Below are 15,393 nucleotides of genomic sequence, written 5' to 3' on the forward strand. Positions count from 1 at the left end.
TTGAGTTATGTTGCAAGCAAAGGCAACCTGCATCCTACACCATTTAGGCTGATGTTGACATGACATTTAAGTAGCCATTTACGTGAAACTACATTTAACCATAGAACATCTGATTAGTTTTATTTTCTGTGAGACCATTTTATAGTCAGGAGACTAAAGTTGTCATTCAGATCTGTGCAATGTTTATTTATTGCTATTCCTCTATTTGCATGCTGCAGTGAGAGCTGGGTTCAGCGGGGTGTGACCTCCCATGTAAACACCAGAGGGCGGCAGTGCTGTAATTTCAACTTCCGGCCGTGCGACGGAAACGACGTCATACAGTGCAACCGTGTTTACTAACGGCGGCTAAATGGTCGCCCCATAAAAATAAAGTTGTTTTCACTATAAATCAGTTTAATCCGACGAGCAGAGTCCAGATTTTCACGGATGGCGGATCCAGCGGTGGTATCGGGAGGGTCGCTGAACGCAGGAGGGGTAAGAGAGGGTTTTATATTCGCCGACACCAGCAGGGTCTGCCCGGGTTTACCGTGCTAAGCTAGCAGTCAGGCTCATCTGGGCTGAAATGTTTCAACAACATGCCTTTATACCTTGAAATAACTCCTGTTGAGCCCGCGGGAACTCGCTGTGAGGTCAGCTAGGCCTCCGGTCATCGGGCTAAATTTGTTTGTGAACGCTAATGAATGAATGAACGCTGACATGTGTGTGTGTGTGTCTCACAGTGTGAACTGTCGCCTACATTTCTAAACGTCGCCTCGTTTACATGTGTGTGTTATTTTTAAAGTCCCCCCTCATGTGTACATGTGCTGTAAATCAGTGCTGTCAAACACAGGTGTGTGCAGAAGTGTGGGCAAGCACACATTATGGTGTGAAGTACCAGCTGCAGCAAGAAGACGATTAACAGAGCTTCTCCTAATGTCAATGCTCTATCACTTGTTGTTTTATGAACCTGAAAGTGTAACAAAATTGATCAGTAATTTGGCACTAACTCTGTGCTTAGATATTCTGTTAAATATCAGCAAATTTTGAATGTAAATGTTCTGCAGTCAGTCAAGGAAGTGAGACTTTGGAGAGGCTGGCTTGTACAGGACACTGGTCCAAAGCAGACCTCAAATTCCACCATGAACCGCTTCAAGAAATGCAAGCTGGTGATTTTAGAACAGCTTTGAAAATCCTCTGATCTGAAACATGTCGAAAATCTGTGGGTGGATCTTAAACATGCTGCTGCGAGAAAGCCTAAAAATATTTCAGGACCTGAGGTGATCTGCAGGAAGGAATTCCTATAACAAGAATAGAAGAAAGTCTGTGAATTTTTTCTAGTTTTCATGAAATAAAAAGCTGTAGTGTAGTAACATTTGAGGAAAGTCTCAATGTTAATGTCTCAACAAAATATGTGACACATGTGGCGCCCATAATTCTGCATACACCTGTATATAAGAAGGTTTTTACATTCTCACTGTATTTGTAATACCTTAGTATATCCAATAAAGTCCAGTTAGTTTTATATATATAGCCCAAAATCTCTATTGACAAATTTGCCTTAAAAGCTGCAAAGCATACAAGACCCTCAATCCTTGGACTCTTTATTTAAAAATAATACTAGAAAGGGCAACAGAGGAGGAATCCCTCCTCCAGGACTGACAGGCTTGCAGTAGATGTCATGTGTACAGAACAGACCAACAAAACAGACCAAAATTTTATGGTATGGGCAACCAGGATGACAACATTATAGATCGATTGTACTCAGTATTCTGTTTGTTTCTTGTTGCTGTGATGGGCAAGTTTTCTTATGACTCTTCTGATGTCTCTTCACCCACTGTATCTGTGTCCTCATGTGTTTGTTCAGCGTGGGGGTGGTGGTAAAGCAGCTACCAGCCCTGCAGAGAACTACCACCTGGCCAGACGTCGCACCCTGCAGGTTGTTGTCAGCGCCCTGCTGACCGAGTGTGGCTTCGAGAGCGCAGAGAAGGCAGCAGTGGAGACGCTCACTGAGATGATGCAGAGCTGTATGTATGAATCTTAAAGTGAAGCATTCATGGAGCGAATTTTCGTAGAGCTGCGTGTTTGAATGTTTTTGTGTATCAATGTGAAAACTTGTTGCACAGCTTTTCTCCAGTTCAGTATAATTTATACAACAAATATTTTCAGCCAACTTACCTTCATCAGCTGGTGTCTGAGATATTTTATAAAGATTATGGTTATGCTTTTATGTGCATGCAGTATCTATGATGTACTGTAAAATTGACATGACTGATAATGGATAATAGACTGTATATATGGAAACAGGAAAGCACTGGGGATGAGTTGTATGATATGTTTTATTTTTGATGGACTTGACCTTGCTGAGTCTGGGTTCTCAAAGATAGAAAATATACATTTTTTTATTTAGAATCCTTCACATCTCCTGCTCTTTAATCTGTCTGCACAGAGATGATTCTCTGTTAAACTTCAGAGACAGTGACTTCCTGATCCCATCTGTACGATTGGCCCCAATGTTGACCCCATGACACCAGATGTAACGATTCACATTAAATGCAGCTTTTTTTTTTTATTGTTCGCTTCTTCAGCTGATTTACCACTTCCTGCATGTGGTTCACAATTAATATGTTTTAATGTGAAAGCACTAGTAGGCCTTTACTGTGAACCCTCAAGTGTTGACACACGTGAATGTTTCCAAAAACTTCTGCAGTATAGTTTCTCTAACACTGCATTTTCTGCACTTTATCAGGGAGTTATTTTGAGATATTACAAGGGCTAAAATATTTTCCTACATGTTAAACAAAGTCTGAGGAAGAAGAGTGGCTTGGAAAACGAGGAATGAATTTGCATTTCATTAAGACAAAAGATGGAGTCATGAAAAAAAGCACTGGTACTGGAAATCTGAGTTCAGACATCTACAAATACATAGTATCAGGAATTGTTTCTGGTGGAGGAAAACTATTACCTGGTATCAACACTGTGTAGTTCTACATATTATTCAAATGATGTCTGCTGATACCAACAAAAAAAAGCCAATTTGTTGATGATTTACGCAAACAGAATTTGAATCTCATCCTTCAGTCCATTAGTCCATCTACAAACTGTTTAGTGTTTATAAGCGGAGACTTTTCTAAAACAGTGTTTTGTCCATTTTGTTCCCCAGATATTACTGAAATAGGCCGATCTGCTAAAGCTTATTGTGAACACACAGCCAGGAGTATTCCAACCCTGTCGGATACAGTGGTCACACTCATCGAAATGGGTAAGTCCTGAGGTACACACATGAATTACACATTGCTTACACAACCTAATACAAATTACATCCTTTAATCTGTGTGTGTGTCACTGCAGGTTTCAATGTCGACACGCTGCCTGTGTATGCAAAAAGATCCCAGCGCATGGTTATAACTGCCCGTAAGTAGGCGCTCTACCCTCCACCGTTCATGCTGAAAGTTAATGAGCAAATGTGACTGAAGAATTAACTGACTCACTTAGTGGTGAGCTGTTCATTTCTTTATTGATTTTAAATGTGAAATTCATTAATTTCAGCTCCAGTGACGAACCCACCTGTGACTCCCAAAGCTCTGTCAGCCGGACACAAACGCACACATCCGTCTCACATTCCGAGCCACTTCCCAGAGTTCCCTGACCCTCACACCTACATCAAAACACCAGTGAGTCCGAACCTTTCTCAGTATTCATTACTGTGGGGCGGCTGTGGTTCAGGAGGTAGAGCGGGTTGCAGTTTTGGAGGTTCAGTTCCTGGCTCTTTCTGTCAAAGTGTCCTTGGACAAGATACTGACCCCCACATTGAAGCACTGTATGAATGTGTGTGAATGGGTGGCTGTGGCTTGTAGTGTCAAGAGCTTTGAGTGGTAAATAAGACTAGAAAAGTGCTATATACAGCCCATTTACCATTTAATTGAGATCATCACAGAGATGTTGTTTATGAAGAATAGAATCCTTTGTGCAGGGGGTTGACTCTGCCTGAGCGACAAGGACACCCCTCAGTATCACTAAATGTGTTTTCTCTTTGTGCAGACATTCAGAGAGCCTGTGTCAGAATACCAAGTGGTGAGAGAGAAGGCAGCAAATCAGAGGAGAGACGTGGAGCGAGCACTCACACGCTTCATGGCCAAGACTGGAGAAACTCAGAGCCTTTTCAAAGACGACATCACTGCCTTCCCATGTGAGTGATTCTTACCAAGATCACCTGTATCTCAAAGACTGGTCGTAATCTGTGATGTGTGCATTTCTGTTATGCTTCTTGAAGCATGTTGTTTTAGCATGAGTTCTAACCTTGCTGACTGTTTTTTATCAGTGATCGCTGCACAGCCAAGCACCATCCCATATCTCAGCGCTCTCCTGCCGTCTGAGCTGGAACTGCAGACTCTGGAGGAGACAGATTCCTCAGAGCAGGACGACCAGACAGACAGCGAGAACACCACAGGAAACATCATCGCTGTAAGTTTTTCAAGGCTGGAACTTGCCCAGATTTTCTCTGCCATTAGAGTCTCTCAGTTCCTCAGTTTCCTTTGATTTTATTTTTATTACTTGTCGGGAATATATCCTGGGATTTCTCACCATAAATCAAACTTCATACACAGAATTTGAGATAAATAACCAGTTTCTTCAGAATATTTCTGATGTAAGTCTTTCATATATATATTAAATTAAATTATGTGGTCATATTTTTAAGCAAAACAAGCATTCGCTTAAAATCAGATTAGCAGAAATTGCTCCAGCTGAAAGGTTCCTCCAATTTTATTTGGCTACAACAGTTGTGTGGTTGTGCCAGTGAGGTTTGGAGAAGGCGTTTTTGTTTTCCATACATGTGACAGTACAAAGATGCACACAAGTGCACACGTGCTAAAAATCTTTGGTTTCCGTGGGTAGTTGTCCCAGAGATCAGCAGCAGTTTTTGGTGAGAGTTACTGGGAAATACTGGGATCAAAATTCCTGGCACTCAGCCCCACTGTAGATGTTCATAATGGGGCTTTTGTGTGTTTTACATGGGATTTTCCAACCAAATCCAATCTAATTGGTGCTTTTGGAGGCCCACATGAAATTGAAGGGGTAGGTTTGTTACTTGGAACTAGTAAGTAAATCTGAGTTTAAAGAATAATTTGCCTTTTAAAATAAATGTACTTATATTGCTTATATTATTCAAGAGTTTACGATAACAGGGTTACTTATTTATATGTTATCAGTTTTCATTGACATTCTGGGAAATAACACTTATTCACTTAGAGTTAGATGAGATGTCATTCCCTTATCTGTTAGTCAAGTGTGGCACTAGAGCCAGGAGACAATTAGCATAGCTTAGCATAAAGACAGGGAAATGGGGAAATGGCTAGCCTGTCTTTGTCCAAAGTGGAGGAAAAACCTCTGAAGTTGGCTAATTATTAAACAAATTAGGCGTAATATTATATCTCATTTGTTTAATTCATACAAAACATAAATGTAAAAACAACAAGCTTTGCAGTGACTTTCATTTCTCTTTCTGTCCAGTTAAGGCATGCACTTCCAGTGTTTATGCTAAGCTAAGCTAATCACCTGTTGGCTCTAGCTCCATATTTAACACACAAACAGAGAGTGGTATCAGTTGAGGAAGTCTATTTGCCTAAATGTGATTTGAACGTATCTGGTAGAGTGCACTATAATGATTACCCACTTCCACCTTTTTTTCTGTTTCCCTCTTTCAGGATGATCCAGGAGCCGACAAAGAGAACTCCATGCTTCCTCCCAGCGGCGTCGTACCTTCCACAAAGGCCAGCGAGGACAACGTGATCGACAACCCATACCTCCGACCGGTCAAGAAACCCAAAGTGAGGAGGAAGAAATGAGTCAAGACCTACCTGAACCAACAGACTCACATTTGCCACAGTGGTTGGTGCTTTCAGCAGTCCAGTCAGCGATTCCCACCACAGAGAGGAGCGGCACGGTGTCAACGCCTGCTGTGTTAGCCGGGACCAGGACTGCTGTTGACTTTGGCATACTGACTTCTATTGACTTTTTTTGTGCTAAGTCTTTTTTTTTTTTTTTTTTCCACAAAGCACTCACTTTGTTTAAAAATTGCGTGACATCCTTTTGTAAGCAACAACATCATAGTGTAATATACAAAAACAAGAATCCAGTCATTTTGTGAATAAAGAAAAATAAGTTTCTTTTTTAAACTGAGATATACAACTTTTGTTGACATCAGTCTGGCAGATAAAACTGCTAATGCCACCGTTTTGTTCAGGAAAATATTAATAAGACAGAAACATTACTGCGTCTGTGTCATGATGGGTTTTCATCCATCAGATTTAGAGTTAATAGTACAAACTCAGGTAGGCCACTCTGCTCCTCTGCTTCAGGAACTCCTTTTCACTGTTTAGCTGAAGGAAAAAAAAAAATAAGAGCATTAGATGATGATTTATATAACAAGACACATGTCGAATTTATCCCACCAAATACAATTCCTATTAGCATCATGCAGTCATTCCTAGTTCTCGCCCAGCATTATATGAGAGATTGATATCACTCATCTTTTAACTCGGGACATAGTCAGCCTGACTCCAACTATCTAAATGAGCAATGAGGTCAAAACTGCCCAACAAAAGCAACATTGTTTCAGCCAGTTTATTAGGTACACCTAGTAAAATGCAGTAGCCCTGCACTAAATCCTGCTTCATGAAGGTTGTAATGTTCAGTTTTTGTTGAAACTTTTTCAGAAAGGTCTTGATTCACCTTTATGGTGCATTTTGGTGGCTGCAGTTGCATTATACACAGTGGTGTTTCTGATATTTGGCCAATCCACATTAATATAGAAATAAAAAAATAAAATAATAGAAACAGCTGTCAGTATAATGCAATACAGTTCAACACCACCCACAAACTGCAGTCTCCAAAATGATCATGCCATTGAATTAACATCTCTAAACCTAAAAACACCAACACTGTTTCAACAAAAACTGATTATAATCTCTATCATACTGAGATAGTCACTGTGAGGGAAACAATAGGAATATGGAATTATTATATATTACAAAGCATTCTACCTGGAATGTGTGTTTACTTGTATTTGACTGGGCATCACAGCTCCTTACCTTTTTCACTCTGGACTAATCTGTTAAAGCCTAAAGCTTTGTAATTAATATATCTTGTTTGTTTAATCTGTACAAATACTAACTGGGAAATTATATATGACTGATTCTTGGCTGGGTACAGTGAGTTCCAGGAGTCTCTGCTGGTTGTCTGGCAACCTAACACTGACTCTAGGAAATCACTGGTCCTGGCCAAACAACAGTCCCACACATAACCCCATGTACAACCAAAAAAAAGTTGTAATTTTTACTCTTTGGTTTGATTAACAAACAAGATATAAAGTGTTAATTAGTATATTTTAGAGGTGCTGGCTGGTGATTTTTTTTTTTACCTTTAAAATGACAAAAGTCAGAGTAGCTGAGTCCCCTTGCCTCCAGTCATAATGCTAAGCTAAGCTAAGCTAACTGACCGCTGGCTGTAGCTTCATATTTAACAGACAAATATGACAGAGGTGTTTATCTTCTTGTCTACATCTCTGCAACAAAGCAAATAAGCATATTTTGTAAACTGATGTACTGTTCTTTTGAGAAAGCCATGTTCAATCAGCTGGTCTCTATGAAAATCAGGAAAAAAATAATAATTGGTATTAACATGATCAAGTCATGGAACAAGCCTGCATTTAAGAGTTTTAACTACAGTTTTTCAACATTGACTGAGCAGAAAAAAACAGCCTTATGTTTCAGCTTGAAAAAGGGATATGAGTTTGCATGTACGAACTGGCCGTCCCTCTCAGTTTTCTGTTTCACATTTGGGAGTCAAAACATTAAGGGCCATTTTCACAGAGCTCAGCTTGCTACACCCACCTTCACCCTGAGTGACTTCTTCTCCAGCTGAGGCAGTCTGGACCAGTCGGGGGTCCCAAAGCACATCGGCCAGCTCACTCTCCTGTTTGTCACTGCATCGTGGGCGTAGGTCCCAGGGCTGCATCACAAAATAACATCTGTCAGCTCAGTTCAGCGCTGTTACAGTGGAGCTGTGTGCCGGTGTCTCTCTGTCTTACCCTGGACTGTCCTCAGCTGTGCGTGACGTGGTTTTGAATCTCTGTGTGGATGAGTTGAAAGGTGTTTTTCCAGGAGAGATTGTGAACTGGCTTTGATCGTGTTGGTACTGCTGTGGCGAAGGGGTCACTGTCTGGTGATAGAGATTACAAAGCTGTTTTTAAATTAAACACCTGACATGTTAAAGGGGATATTCCAGCAGTTTTATATTGGGGGGGTTTAGGGACTCACAAGAGACAGATTGGACCATTGATTGTTTTAAAGTATGAGTCACATTACAAATTGCATTGTAATGCAGACTTTCTATTAAAGAATTAAAGAATTAAATTAAGCCAAGGCCAATATAACCTCATCAGGGTTATATTTTCTAACTTTGGAAAACGCCCTCAAAATTGAACTTTATGTGTTAAATCAGTATGGCCCTTAAAAATGATACTAAATGCATTCCTTCGTTGTAAATGTGTTTTCTGTACCTTGCTACAAGGCGGGAAGCGCACTGCAGTCCTCGCAGACAGTCCGTACCCCTTCTTACTCTGCGGTATCTTCTGTATGTCGTAAAGCATGGTGCCAAACTGCGCAGAAAAACGCAAAGACAAGAAAATAAGTCTTCTTGTAAAGCATGATGGACAAACATCACAAAGCAAACGACCAGTAAATTAACGTTTGAAGAACATTGATTTCAGCCTCACAAATGTAAATAAATAAATAAAAACTGAAGTGAAGCGACTTCCGTAGTTTGGTGTAGACGTTAAGAGACGAACCTCATGGTTGTCATAGCAGCCAGGCCCGACGTGCGGCGCTCCCTGCCCTGACATCCGGTTTCCCAGTCGGTCCGGAGCAAAATGGAGGGGGAAGAGTTTCCTCTCCTGAGAGCTGCCGAAAAACACTCTCTGAACGGGGGATGTTGACATTTTGGAAAGCAACTTATGGGCAAGTAAGTGACGGGAACTGAACAAAAACAGAAGTTACGCTAGCACGCAGTTAACGTCGCCTCTACCGGCCATGGCGGTCTTTGTTTCGACTTGTTACTATGGCAACCGAGTTGGTGCATAAATTACGCAAATCGATGGCATTTCCTTGTTGACGTAAAATAAATGATGACGTAAATGTTTTATACATAAAAACATAAAGTTAAATACAGCTGACACTATTAATTGATATGTAGAAAAACGGCAATGAAGTGAATATCTTTGGGTTTTGGACAGTTTGCATTAACACAAAAAAAACAAAAAAAAAAAACTTGTAATTGCTAGTTGCTTTTTCACCATATTAAGAAACTGCTTTATCAATTTTTGAATAGATTATTCAATAATGAAAATAAACTTGCAGCCGTGAAACTAAACAAATCACAATTAATTTATATCTTTATTTTCAATTAAAGACAATGTACTCACATGCCATGGCAATTGCACATCAATAAGTTTGACAAAAGCAGAACTGAGTCACTGTCATTAAATTTGTTAAAGAACCTGAAGCAAATTAAATAAATTAGCTGTTAAGAAAACTTTGGATTTAAGTGGTGTATATCTGTGATTTAACCATGAGTGAAAACACAACTAGATCCAAGAGGAAGCATTAGCATACTTCTTTAAGGCAATTTCAAAACAGCAAACATCTCAGGAATTTCACACACTTCACAAACGATCAAATTTTATATACAGGCACGTCTTTCATTACCAGTAGTCTTTAAATTACAGTTGAGTTGGAAACATAAAAAAGTAGGAATTGAGGTCTGAGAAGGTCCTACAGCATGCAGCACTGACATTCATGTTGGCACAGAAGGCATTCTCCGATAAGAGTGCAAATTATTTTAGGGAGAATATCCACTGTGTCTGGCCAACAGTGGCACAAAAACACCTTTTAGCATAGGCACTCAAAATCAACTCGTGAAGAGAAAGGTGCATTCGGTTTGGCACTTGTAAATGTGGGCAGATGAAATGGAATGTGCCTTTCAAAATAACAGTATCCCAAATACAGCTGTGGAAGGATTCAGAAAGGAAAACTCTAGGAGAAAATGTCACAGGAAAAGACAGAGATCTGAAAAAGGCCCAAACATACAAAAGCTGTATGGCGAGGAGGGACTCTCCAACCATCTGCCAGAAGGCACTGAAAGACTGAGGAGTGATTGTGTGTGTGTGTGTGTGTGTGTTTGTGGTTGTGGTTGTGGTTGTGTGTGTGTGTGTGTGTGTGTGTGTGTGTGTGTGTGTGTGTGTACGTCACAGGAGTGCTTCACTCAGACTGGGGCACTGAAATCGTTGGACCTTTGGGGTCGTCGAATCGATCCATAGTATTTAGCTGCATGATCATCTGCAGACCGTACACGAAAATTAACAGCATGAGCAGTGAGGTCAGCAGCCCCATCCAAATCCCAGGGGTGAAGAACCCTGCACAGTCACTGGCATAGGAGAAATTTGTCCCGTTTGCCAAACCGAAGCCCTGAATCTGTATTGTAAAAAACACATGTAACACATGAAACATTCAATTAAAAAAATTAATTATTCAAAAAGACTCTCTGACAAAACATTACTTGAAGCATTGCTGCAGGATTCTTTAGTTGCAGAATGGAAAATACAGCATAATAATTGTACCTGGAAGTCAATAAAGTTGAGCCTCCACTGAGTTGTGTTTTGGTTGTTGTTTGGCACTAGCAGAGCATCTTGGAAGCTGTTGACAGACTGGCAGTGGAAGGAATACTCTGCAGGAGCGTAGATGCCGCGTCTCCCAATGAAAGACGCAGTTTGACCGTTAGACTGCAGCTGCACAGAGTCCAGGGTGAACCAGTTCCGCGCAGACACAGGATAGAACCGCTGACTCATGGCAAACCTGGGGATCAACAAAATAACGCTGAGTATCATGACAACAGCACGTCGTCGTATACAACTAGTATTAAAGGCCAGAACTCTGACAAATGCTTACTGCTGTTACCAATTAATTTCTGTCTTATATGTTAAATAAATTGCACCCCTGTAGGATTTTAACTGACTGATGACTTCTAGTAGCAGTGTAGATATTTGTGATTTTATGGGGGGGTATGTGTAGGAGTGTTTCTTACCTTAGTGTATAGCCTGACGAATAAGTGAGGACAAGCCTGAAGAGAGAGGAGACCATTTAAATTGACCTCTTCACATAAGTAACACTAAACTGAGATTCTCTTGTCAACAATCACAGAAAAAATGCTCACGTGCTGGATATTTTTTATGAAATAATGGGAGGCTTTCTTACAGTGAGTTACTGCCGTTACACATGGATCCATCCAAGGAAGGCATTTCTCCAGCGAGGTCGATCCACGGCGAGGAGGTTGAGAGGCTGACATTGAGATTCTGAGCCCAGAGCATTATGCAGGGACTACCAGATACATTAAACATGATGGGAATTCTGCTGCCTGGCTCAACTGCTTGGAGCAACGAGCGGCCCACAGACTGGTCGGACACAGATGTCTCTGCAATTACCTGCAAAAACATGACATTACATTTCAATTACAAAAATAAACAACGTATTTATTATAATTCTGGTGCATGATGGGACGACTTTTATGTGTGTTAGTGAGAATATCTTACTCGTGATGGCTGAAGTCCTGTGTATATCGCAGTATATGGGACATTTTTGGCTTTCATGACACTAAGAACTTTCCCAATTATCTCATCTGTTGAAAGCAAAATACACTTGAGTTATGGACTCCATGTATAAAAAATATATCAAATTAAAATAATTTGACACAATGAAAATCTTTAACACTTACCATTGTCACGCAGAACTTCCTTGCAAGACTTGTGCAAGCTATTAAACAATAAAAAATGTTAATTTCCTTCACGTCTAGTTATAAATAGAACAATGATTCCATTCACTGATATACAGCAGAGAACAAAAGTCTCACCCAGTACAATAAGGAAGATTGATGAGCAATAGATTGCTGACAGATGTGTTGATGCTCAGATGTGACAGAGTGTCTGCGTCTACAAGCAGAGGCGAGGCACCAAGTTTCTCCTGCAGCAGAGCCAGGATGGCAGAGGAGCCCGACCACTCTAAGGCTGGAAGCGTGACTGACGACGAAGAAGACTGAAGTGCAGCCTAAAAAGGAACGAGTGGTAAGAATTATTCGCCTTATTAGTCAGACACAATGATCTTCATTTGGGACTAATGTGTATGTTGTGAAAACCTACCTCCAGGTTTTGAAAGGCACTATCCTGTTTGTTTCCAAACGCTCCACCAAAGACTGTGAAGTCGTCTTTGCTTAACTGAACACAAGTAAAGACAATAAAATATCAAAATTCCCAACATCAGTAGACAAGTGGAAACAGTATATTAAAACTGCAAAAATTGCACACACTTAAACATGAATCATTTCAGGACCGGGAACATAAGACACAGAGACCAAACTGGAGTGATGGATGTGTAATAGAGGAACTGTGATATGGGAAGTAAGGCCAAACCTCATTGTCAAACCAGAATGAAAAGACTGTTACACAGTGTCTCGTGGGACTGCAGTGCAGCTACAAATGACTCATTACTGCCCTGTTTTACACAACTTACAAATCCAAGGACAAGCTCTCTAATGTCTGAAAATCTATGAGAATCTCAGAGAATCTTTGAATGTACAGGTTGAATCCTCCACAACACTTTTCACCCTTAGCTCCAATCTGTTTAGTGACTTATTGAAACCATGTTTACTACAGAGCAGGACTATAGTTTTCATGTCTCGGGGACTGACCTTGTCCTGAAGAAACAGCAGCATGGTGTGGGGGCCAGAGCCTAAGGCAGTTGTGAGGTAGGCAGTCAGCTGGTCATTGGATGTGATGTGACCAGCTGCAGGCGAGGCCAGTGATGGTAAGCTATATGTAAGATAAGGACAAATTCTGATGTCTTATACAGTTTTTTTCATTTCATTTCATTTCATTTCCGAAACACAGTTTGCAACACATTCAGTACAATCATCACATCAGTTTATGCTGTGCAACGGAGGACTTTAATGGTCCTGCAAACGGCCATCACTCTCTGAAAGCATTTCTCTTGTGTGAAAAGTGAATAAATTCATCAACCAGTGCTTCACTGCTACTATTTATCACTGTTTAAAGTCAAGATTGTCAAACATAAGAAGAGATATTTCATTTCTCATTCAGACCTAGTTACAGTAACCCAATAAGTTAAACATCCACTACAGAAAACTGAATGATATCCATCAAAACCCATGTCATCAAAGGCTAGGTTTAAATAAACGTGCTTCATTATATTATTATATATTTGTCTTCCCTTTGTCTCTTCCTCACCACAGACACCATATAAATTTAAGTTCCTGCCTCTACATGAGCAGGCTGTTATCCTCCTGATGTTTGCTCCAAATGTGTGAAAATGTGTTTGGTTAATGATAAAACATGTTTCTACAAAATCCAACATTTGCAGGTTTCAGACTGTCTCTGTGCACCTTGCACCTCTGGTGTAATCACTTTTAGAGTCACAGTTGTGTAAAATACAAAAATTACAGCGGTCATACAACCGTGCAGCCAAGACAAATGTCTCAACTCTGTGTGAGTTGCAGACTATTGTATTGCTTCAACTATTCTATGTGTTATTTTCTTAATAATACACAGATCATTTGGCATAGCGAAGCTCTGGAGTATTTCCGAGGGCCCTGTGTGCTCTGTGTCCTCCCTCTGACCCCAGCCACAACACACAGCAGAATATGTCCACATTTTCCCCATGTCTGAGCGCCATGTTGTCTCTGCCAACAGCTCCCTGCTCCTCTGAACCACTGCAAAAACCCAACCTCAACACCTTTGTGGTAAACAGTGGAGGAAGGACAGAGCACAAGTTGCTCCTCTAAACTTAAGTTTGACACTGGGATCGTTTGCGCTGAGAGGAGGAACATGTTGATAATCGACCTTCACTTCTGAGTACTTGAAGATTTACATGATATTAGATGTTTATTTGACACTTCCAGACACAAAAAAGATAAAACAGTCGTGTCCGGCTAGCAGCGGAAACACCGTTAGCTAAAAGTGTTAGCATTAGCAGCCGGCCAGTGGAGACTACAACTGAGTCACACTTGACAAATAAAGACGGGAAATGAAAAGTTACCTGTCACTGGACCAGATTAGAAGTGGCACTTGAGCGGTCGAGCTTCCTGTGGCGAAAAGGGCAAAGAAAACGGCCGTAAAAGCCGTTTGTCGCATTTTACTCGAGCACCTCGATCCTGCCATTTTCGTTTTCCGCAAAGCTGTGGTCACATGACCCGAACCAGCTGACGGTCATGTGCGGTCGAGCTACAGAGAGACGGCGCTTCCTGCTGCTGCCCCCCCCCGGCCCGCCCCGCTCCGCTCCGCCCGCAGTGCCCGGGTCTCTGCACCGCGACGGGCTGCTGTGAAACAGACTCAACCACAGTTCACCTGCCCCCAGCCTGGACACATCTGGCCTGGACACATCTGGCGACCACTGCTGGACTGTGGCTCAGTAAATTCACTGTGTTGCTCACACTCATGGCCACATTAAGCTCCTTACTAGCCCTATTGTTGGGCCCCTGTTGGCTCATACTGTACCTTTTCATAATTTCCCCAGTCTCCCTTATCAGCTGATTAACTGATTAGTTGGTTGACAGAAAATTAGCCCATTTGGCAATGATTTTGATAATTGATTAATCATCTAAGTCTTTTTTTTTTTTTTTAAAGAAAAAGTGCCAAAAAAACGTAAATTTGATATTTTCCCAGTTTTCTTTGAGAGTAAACTCAACAAGGGCTGCAACTAATGATTGTTTCCATTATCAATTAATCTTCTGACTGTTCTCTTGATTAATCACTTTGTATATGTAATGTCAAAAAACTGTGAAAAATAAAAATAATTATAATTACCTAGAGCCTAATGTCCTAGAGGTGATGTCTTCAAATGTTTTGTCTGATCAACAGGCCATAACTTTGGTATTGCAGTTTACTATTGTTTATGACACAGAAAAGCAACTGGACCAGTAAATGTTTGGCATTGCTGCTGAAGAAAGTGATCAAAATGATTATTTATTTATCAAAATAGTTGCCAGTCAAATAATCAATTAATTAACTATACGTTCAACATCTTTGTAATGAGTCAGACAAAACAAAGCTTCAGGGAATAATGACATTGGTATAAAATAATGACCTTTTTACCATTTCCTGATATTTTCTAGACTGAACATTGAGGCGATTATCAAAGAAAATATTGTCAGATGTATTGATAATAAAAATTATTGTTGCTTGTATACTTACAGTTCTCCTATGCTGGAATAATACTACCTTACACCAGATTTCCTATGCTTGTAAATGCAGCTATAAATGTTGGTAAACCATGTATATGCGCTTAAGGTTACACC

The 15,393-nt window shown here is 40.6% G+C and overlaps 3 protein-coding genes across 4 annotated transcripts; 1 reads left to right on the forward strand and 2 right to left on the reverse strand.

The window, feature by feature from the left end:
* The first annotated feature begins 295 nt into the window (after window positions 1-295).
* On the forward strand, window positions 296-6,156 carry taf8 (TAF8 RNA polymerase II, TATA box binding protein (TBP)-associated factor). Its single transcript, XM_071477378.1, has 8 exons — window positions 296-474; window positions 1,844-2,003; window positions 3,140-3,238; window positions 3,328-3,390; window positions 3,526-3,650; window positions 4,018-4,165; window positions 4,298-4,440; window positions 5,682-6,156. Exons 1-8 carry the CDS (start codon window positions 427-429, stop codon window positions 5,820-5,822), a joined length of 927 nt encoding a protein of 308 aa, XP_071333479.1. The 5' UTR covers window positions 296-426; the 3' UTR covers window positions 5,823-6,156.
* A 61-nt stretch (window positions 6,157-6,217) lies between these two features.
* LOC139621109 (ciliary microtubule-associated protein 3) lies at window positions 6,218-9,168 on the reverse strand. 2 transcript variants are annotated; one of them, XM_071477379.1, is made up of 5 exons: window positions 8,825-9,168; window positions 8,537-8,635; window positions 8,066-8,217; window positions 7,869-7,986; window positions 6,218-6,356 (listed from the first exon to the last, which is right to left on the reverse strand). In XM_071477379.1, the coding sequence occupies exons 1-5, from the start codon at window positions 8,972-8,974 to the stop codon at window positions 6,291-6,293; spliced, it is 585 nt and encodes a 194-aa protein (XP_071333480.1). In that variant the 5' UTR covers window positions 8,975-9,168; the 3' UTR covers window positions 6,218-6,290. The 2 variants fall into 2 exon arrangements, with proteins under 2 accessions (XP_071333480.1, XP_071333481.1); XM_071477380.1 differs by having other exon boundaries at window positions 8,066-8,196; window positions 8,825-9,116.
* Window positions 9,169-9,409: 241 nt separating this feature from the next.
* LOC139621106 (V-type proton ATPase subunit S1-like) lies at window positions 9,410-14,300 on the reverse strand. Its single transcript, XM_071477377.1, has 10 exons — window positions 14,136-14,300; window positions 12,772-12,892; window positions 12,224-12,298; window positions 11,938-12,131; window positions 11,803-11,840; window positions 11,621-11,706; window positions 11,286-11,512; window positions 11,116-11,151; window positions 10,652-10,886; window positions 9,410-10,505 (listed from the first exon to the last, which is right to left on the reverse strand). The coding sequence occupies exons 1-10, from the start codon at window positions 14,255-14,257 to the stop codon at window positions 10,293-10,295; spliced, it is 1,347 nt and encodes a 448-aa protein (XP_071333478.1). The 5' UTR covers window positions 14,258-14,300; the 3' UTR covers window positions 9,410-10,292.
* Between the last annotated feature and the right edge of the window lie 1,093 nt (window positions 14,301-15,393).

This window comes from Trachinotus anak, unplaced genomic scaffold (assembly GCF_046630095.1).
Source record: "Trachinotus anak isolate AG129_WGS33_773 ecotype Australia unplaced genomic scaffold, CSIRO_AGI_Tana_v1 ptg000004l, whole genome shotgun sequence".
Lineage (NCBI taxonomy): Eukaryota > Metazoa > Chordata > Actinopteri > Carangiformes > Carangidae > Trachinotus > Trachinotus anak.